The sequence below is a fragment of the Ictalurus punctatus genome, chromosome 24 (genome assembly GCF_001660625.3).
Source record: "Ictalurus punctatus breed USDA103 chromosome 24, Coco_2.0, whole genome shotgun sequence".
NCBI classification, from domain to species: Eukaryota; Metazoa; Chordata; class Actinopteri; order Siluriformes; family Ictaluridae; genus Ictalurus; species Ictalurus punctatus.
In genome coordinates, this window is record NC_030439.2 from 137,501 (window position 1) to 145,000 (window position 7,500).

Consider the following 7,500-nt stretch of genomic DNA (forward strand, 5'->3'; position numbering starts at 1 on the left):
TTATATTTTTAATGTCTGCATTATTGTACTTATAGTTATGGCTTAGAGCTGTTAGGCTTAGTTGTTTTTAGCTCTGGAATGACATGCCCTGGGTTTAGTGCTGTAACACCTGGAAAGGTGTGACTGTCAAGAGTTTTACTTTACTAACTTTGTGTGCACTTTATTTGTGTATGCACTTGTTTTGTGTGTTTATTTTCACTGGGGTTTTTGAAGCTGATTTCTCTAACAAGCTTGTGCTCAGACCTCTTTGGATCATCACAGGTGCAACATGTTACAGGTGCAGGTTTTTCCAGGGCTTCATGATGGGACCGTGAATCTCTGACCTGATGCTATTTTTCTGGTCTATTTTATTGACAATTCTAAGAACTTCTGATGTGTGACCTTTTAAAATATTTTAGAGCATTTTGGATTTGAGTTAATATAGTTTATATGCATGTAACAAGCCTCGGTGCTGCATTTGTTTGTTTTTAGATATTATATAAAACGTAAATGTTATACTGTCTTGGTAGAAATGACATAGTTGATGCCTCTGAATCTTCTGCAATTTTGTAACAGTTTCAATTTCTAAAAAGATTTTTTTGTTGTTTTAATTTTTTTGTCCACTCTTGTAAAATAAAAATGTGACCAGAGTGTGAATTTTTGTCTTCACTGACTTCAAGAGCTAGTTTAGGGTGGCTATTAAGCAGACACAATCGTTTTGACTTAATTTAATTCAAATTCAAACGTGAAATTCTGGGGGAAAGCCTGTATCTTCTGTGGCTGTGCCAACAACAGCAGGGCCATTAAGGAAGACAGAAGAGCATATTCCAACAGAGCATATTTTCATAGATCAACTATTTAAAGAATTAATAAAACTTTAATTATTATATTAAAGCTGAGAATTAGGCCTTTGCAGAGATGCCTAGAATGTTTATACGGGACCTTCTGGTGGTGAACAGGATATTATTTAGTGCAAGTTGAAGTTGACCTTTGAAGGCCCAAGACCAACCTTTGCCTGTCCTGGTGGACGTAGATGGTACTCTAGTGAATTTCTGAAATTTTCACCAGCTCTGGTGTAATGATTGAGGATTCCCTCATGCAAGCACACAGATAAGCCACATGTTTATATAATAACTTGTTTGATAATGGTGTGACTAAATAAAAGTGTATCACATTAAATGTGAGAATAAATGTGACTCTGATCGTTTTGATCATTGCAATTGAATTGCATTTAATTTGATTTATTATTTCACCTTTTGAAGCAGTCAGAAAAAGACAGCCACTAAGGAGAACAATACATACACTATCATATATTTAAAATTGTTTGTTTTTTTTTGTTGTTGTTTTTTTTTTTTTTTCCATTTTGTTCATTTATATTTTTCCCTCAAGTACTTTGGTGATGACGAGTATGAGAAAGACACAGATGAAGAGGAGGGGGATGGGCTGAATATTTAAATAAAATTGTTTTTCTTTAACTTTACCTCTGATCTTTGTGTATCTTTGAGCATGCAGTGTGACTGTGAGTCTTTGTGTTTGTGCCTTTACTACCGTTACTACCACGACCAAATGTTACATACAACTCTGAGTATTATATACAAAGCCCGTTTGATATAATAAACAGTATTTAATTTGTGAACCTTTACTTTTACCGTTTATTTTTGTCTTAATTTGCGGAATTATTCCACTGAATCATCATTGTCTGACTAGGAAGTAATGTTTGATTCCCGTTCCTGCACGTTCCGTTATTAGCGACGCACACCGGGATAATTGGTATAGGTGTTCATATCTTGTTAGTATATTCCGGTCAGGACAATTGGTAAGTTCCCATGTTTATATTGTTCAGTTTTACCGTTTGTTTTGGTCGTTATTTGCCGAATTATTCTACTGAATCATCATTGACTGACTAGAAAGTAATGTTTGATTCCCGTTTCCTGCACGTTCGTATAGATCGGGGTCACCAACCTTTTTGAAACTGAGAGCTACTTCAGGGGTACTGAGTCATACGAAGCGATACCAGTTTGATAAACTCTTCTGAAATAACAAATTTGCTCAGTTTGCCTTTAGTTATATATATTATTATTAATGATAAATGATACTCATCTATGTGAAGACACTGATCACGTTAATGAGTTCTCACAATAATTATGAACAACGAATTAACAAGGTGGGAAACAGACAATATCGATATTCAACAATTTATATCTATTAATCTCAGAAATTGTTTAGGCAAACAGACCGAGAGCAAGCGATCAGAATTTATCACCACCCCACGACATCCTGCAGGATCTCGCTCCGGACTGAGCGAGCAACAGAATCACGGTCATCAACCACGTATGTGCAGGTTGGTGGTAGATATTTTCAGTGCTTTAAAAACTTCTGGTCTCCTTCTGTCTAGCTAGTCAACAAAAATGTCACAACAAGTGACATCAACAACATTTTTAATGGGCACCTGATGCATTTCATGGAGGCTCGTTAAATTCTTGTTACAAATTGTATTTAAACACTCATGCACATACACATTTTTTTTTTTTTTTTTGACAGAGGAGTATTTACACACATTTACACATGTAATTACACATTTATAACCAAAGGAAGTCTAATCCCATTTGCTATAAAAGATTTTCTTGTATAGGAAATAAACCAATATACACCAAACCACACCAATAATAAATAAACTGGGAGCACATCGTTACAGGGTAAACTTACATTCTTGTTCCAAAACTGATTTATACACTCATACAAATGCAAATTTTATTTACAGAGGAGTATTTACACATTTACACCAGTATTCTAGTGACACAGAGCATATTAATATAAACTAGTCAGAAGGCAAGGCAAGTTTATTTACATTGAAAAACTCATTCATTAAAAAAAGGAAGATAACAAGTAATACGGGCCGTATTTATGCACATTCTACATATTTTTTTTAAATAATGTCCTCCCCGTTTTGAAGAGTGTATGCTCTGGGACTCCGGTTGCAACGTTTCCTTGAGTGGTTGATTAACCGCCCAAAAGTCTGTCAGTCTGGCTGGCACTCACAGCAAGGCGAATGTGCGTCAATGCACATAGCCTGTCCATTCATGTTTTCTAAATAAAACCATGTGAACACCGTCCTCAGCACTCACAGTGCTGTGTCCCTCTGAATATATATATATATATATATATATATATATGTGTGCAATGTGACAAATAATATTATGATATGTTAATATGTTTGATCTTTTCCACAGGCACGGGAGGTTGACTGCAGAACTGACAACGCATGACCGCACAGCTGTGCTCAGGGCCGCCAAAGGAGACTTACTGGCCGTGATAAGGCTCCGCGATCTGCCCGTGATAAGGCCAGATAAGGCTCTGCGTGCTGACATACCACCTAGCTTTCAGCGGAAGCTGCACGAGCGATGGGTGAAGGCAAACAGACCGAGAGCAAGCCATCAGAATTTATCACCACCCCAGGACATCCTGCAGGATCTCGCTCCGCACTGTGAGCCGGTCAACAGAATCATGGTCATCAACCATGTATGTGCAGGTTGGTGGTAGATATTTTCAGTGCTTTACAGAGGAGTATTTACATACATTTACACATGTAATTACACATTTATAACCAAAGGAAGTCTAACCCCATTTGCTATAAAAGATTTTCTTGTATAGGAAATAAACCAATATACACCAAACCACACCAATAATAAATAAACTGGGAGCACATCGTTACAGGGTAAACTTACATTCTTGTTCCAAAACTGATTTATACACTCATACAAATACAAATTTTATTTACAGAGGAGTATTTACACATTTACACCGTATTCTAGTGACACATATTAGTGATATATCTAGTGACATATCTAGTGAGCATATTAATATAAACTAGTCAGAAGGCAAGGCAAGTTTATTTACATTGAAAAACTCAATCATTAAAAAAAAGGGAAGATAAGTAATACGGGCCGTATTTATGCACATTCTACATGTTTGTTTGTTTTTTTTTTACACTAGTATTTACACAAATTTAAATGTAAATGTAAATGTAATCATTTCATTTTTCCCTACAGGTCAGGGTCCACTGTATGACGGGGCAGTCTTTTGTTCACCTCGATGGGCCGTTAACGAATGAGCTATCGAGCTATTCAGCTGATGGAGCTTAAATTCTAGGTGAGAATTTGTTACAGTAAGCTATTCTGACTTCATCTGTCACGAAATAAGTATCTTTACAGGGTACACTTGAATTCTTGTTATAAACTTTATTTCAACACTTATACAAATACTTCTGACTAGTTTATATTATTATGTTATATATATATATATATATATATATATATATATATATATATATATATATATATATATATATATATATATATATATAAATGGCAACACTTTATTCCATATTTTATGGAGTTACAGACACTTCCCATTTGAATTCACGTGTCTGTTGTTGGGTTTTGCAGTATATACATAACCATGTAAAAATAAAATATTTTAGAAAAAAAAAATTTAATTCAATTTAATACTTTTATCTTGGGTACACAGACCAGCCCTAAAAAGTCCATTGTTCAGCTGTATCATGTGTCAAAACTAATGCAGTTTAATCAGTGGCTAAAGGACGTGGTGTCTTTTTTTTTTTTAATGAAAAAAAATTCTCGTGAACATGGAGTGCCTCGAAAAATGGACTTGTTAATTTGCATGGCCATATATTTTTTTTTATATATATATATATATATCTGTATATCTGTATGTCAGTAAATGCTTCTTTCTGGGTTGTCGTTCAGAGAAATGGATATGTAATCATTTCATTTTTCCCTACAGGTTAAATTCCAAGTGAGTATTTGTTGCAATATGGACTGTTTGTTATTATTATATAATAATATAAACTAGTCAGAATAACAGACTTCATCTGTCACGAAATAAGTATCTTTTCAGGGTACACTTAAATTCTTGTTATAAATTTTATTTACACACTTATACCAATACTTCTGACTAGTTTATATTATTATTTTGTGCCACTAAAGTATTATTTATGAAATACTATTAAATTTGCTTTCACATCCCTAACAGCAAGATGCTCCCTAGCGTTCCATCGGAATATCCATCCATCTCCCAGTGGCTAAGGACGTGATGTTTTTTTTTTTAAAGAAAAAAATTCTAGTGAACTCCAAAATGGTCTTGTTAATTTGCCTGACCATATATCTTGTTATATATACCTGTATGCCAGTTTTTTGTTTGTTTTTTTTTAACTCTATTTATTTGCATAATGCTTAATCAAAACATACATTTTAGATAGTCCGAGCTGCATTTTCAAGACAAAGTGATATGCCAAGCATTACACCACAGAAGGCGTATCCCTCCAGACCTCAACCCAGCTTTGTATTACCTGTCAACGAATTGGTGATTGGTCGCCTGATGCCTCAGAATAGGTGGGCGTGTCTAATGTTTGGGCATAAATACAGAGGGTACATTCAAGGTACTTTACTCTTTTTTGGATAAGGATATAAATTCTGTTCCTGCATTTGCTTAATTTTGCTTTGATACCGCTTTAAGAATGGCTCCAAACAGGTAAGACATTTTGTGTCATTTAGTGTATTTGCTTGTGTTTATTTGTGTTTCTTTCACTGGACTTTCTCTGTACTCATGGTCTCGTTATTTTGAAGGTTTGCTGAACGCAACATTGTCCACTGCTTGCGGTGCAAGAAGCCGCAGAAACCTCTCGCTGGCCACCTGGCTAGAGTGTGTATGAAAGACAGCACAGCAGAAGAAAGGCAAGCTGAGATCCAGAAGGCCAAGGTATCTTCCAGACGGTGGGTCTGGAGGAACAGGACCTGGGATTACCGCCAGCTTTGTTCTATCCTGCCCCACAGTCCGTGTGCTTCTTTACTGGCGGAAGAATTTCAGAGGCGTGGGTTCTTTATCACCAACATGCCGCAAGAGTCAGACACGGCCATTGACTCAGGTGATGCCACCTCCTCACAACAGGGTTCGACTTCTGATCAGAGGTAACGACAATAAGCAATAAAGTGTTCTGTATGACAAATTCTGTATTATTACTAATTCCTTCTGTATTATTACAAATGTTATCATTCACTACTACAGCGCTGAGTACGGCCTTTTTAATTAGACGTCTCTGTTTTTTTTCTGTGTTCAAAATAGATATGATGACAGTGACACAGTACCAGGCCATTTTGGCGGTAGCCAGGAACGACTTCCTGAAAATCTTTCGGAAGCTCGTCTCAAGCGCACAGGTCCTCTCAACAGAGGAGACCAGCTATCGCCGCTACTGCACGGCACTTTTGGTGTTACGTCACTTTCAGTGCCCGGCAGCTGTGCAAGGCCTGACCGTGAGTGCATCTATTTTAACGGTCTAAACGACTTTTCTCTTTTAATATGCTGTGGTGGTTATTTACAAATGTGTTCATTAACAAATTCTGCCTTTCCATTGTTTTTCAGGTGTCAGAGTGGGTCAACAGGAAGGAAGTTGACGACAGGGTGGTGATTGGCTTCGGCCGAAATGAAACGATGCAGCGAGCTGCCTGTTTTGCCTTGACAAAGGAGGAGGAAGCTGTAAGTTCTTCTGCTAGCCCATGATTTTAGTGGGGATTTTGGAAGTGTATATAATTGTGTCTATACTGTACCTTACAGAAATTGTTCAGCCTGTGGTTCAGCTCATCTGCATTTTATTCCTGAGACAACCGTAAAATTAAGTGCCCGTGTATTTCTCGTTCACACAGTGGTTGCAGGCATATTACTCGCACATCCGGCCAAGAGTGATCAGGAGTGACCTGAACTGTGACAGGTTCTTCCTTTCGTCAGCTGACACTGCTTTGCTCACAGTTTCGAATGACCTCGGTGTGCTCCACAAAGCGTACGTACCTACACAATTCGACGTACTCGTGTGTGATTGTTCATTTTCTATACAGAAAATATCAGACCCGATCATACTACAATTAACATTTCATGTAAACCTTTCTTTCTGCAGTTATGAAAAAAGCTGGAGTATGGGAACACTCGAAAACTTTTTAAGAGCCACCAGTCGTCAGGCGAGAAGTGCTTTAGAGACAGCGGCGGCTAACCTGACGGACACGGAGAAGGAGGCCGTGTCCTCTTACCTGGCCTACAACACTGCTGTGGCCAAACTGCGCAGAGTACCTACGCCACAGACTGTAGTGGCCACGGCTACACTGCTGGACTCCTTGGCAGGGTAGGGTTCTTCATCTTAAAGAGACACGTAACATCACAATTGCATGTATTTGTTGTTCACCTAATTTCTAATATGATAACACATACCTTCTTTCCTCTTACAGCTCTGACACCGACCGGTTTTCCGGTCCATCGGGCACAAAGTCTTTAGACTTTGCAGCCTTTTTAATGAGGTTTCCGGCATCGGCAGACAGCAAAGCACCCACCAAACTGGACAGGTTAAAGGCAGGGTTTCCGGGCGATCGTGTCTTCTACGACAAGTGGCGTGCCGCCCAAAAGGCCAAAAGAATGGAACGGCTGCTGAGTAAGTACCCTGTTCAATGAATACCAAAA

General features: G+C 37.7%; 2 protein-coding genes across 7 annotated transcripts in view; both read left to right on the forward strand.

Moving 5' to 3' along the window:
* The window catches only part of LOC128629085 (nanos homolog 1-like), a 1,518-nt gene extending 981 nt beyond the window's left edge, over positions 1 to 537 (forward strand). For both annotated transcript variants that reach the window (XM_053675398.1, XM_053675399.1), the window contains one exon: positions 1 to 537. This exon is cut by the window's left edge. The gene's annotated coding sequence lies outside the window, so the exon portion shown is untranslated.
* Positions 538 to 1,301: 764 nt separating this feature from the next.
* The window catches only part of LOC128629106 (uncharacterized), an 8,327-nt gene continuing 2,128 nt past the window's right edge, over positions 1,302 to 7,500 (forward strand). Inside the window, exons 1-10 of one of the 5 annotated variants that reach the window (XM_053675469.1) lie at positions 1,302 to 1,795; positions 2,195 to 2,320; positions 3,210 to 3,508; positions 4,029 to 4,128; positions 4,783 to 5,966; positions 6,121 to 6,308; positions 6,418 to 6,531; positions 6,699 to 6,832; positions 6,947 to 7,168; positions 7,272 to 7,471. In XM_053675469.1, coding sequence (XP_053531444.1) covers positions 5,927 to 5,966; positions 6,121 to 6,308; positions 6,418 to 6,531; positions 6,699 to 6,832; positions 6,947 to 7,168; positions 7,272 to 7,471 — 898 coding nt within the window. In that variant the 5' untranslated portion in view covers positions 1,302 to 1,795; positions 2,195 to 2,320; positions 3,210 to 3,508; positions 4,029 to 4,128; positions 4,783 to 5,926. Of the gene's footprint in view, positions 1,796 to 2,114; positions 2,321 to 3,209; positions 3,509 to 4,028; positions 4,129 to 4,782; positions 5,967 to 6,120; positions 6,309 to 6,417; positions 6,532 to 6,698; positions 6,833 to 6,946; positions 7,169 to 7,271; positions 7,472 to 7,500 lie in introns of those variants that run through there. The other 4 variants (XM_053675471.1, XM_053675470.1, XM_053675468.1 and 1 more) reach the window with 4 other exon arrangements.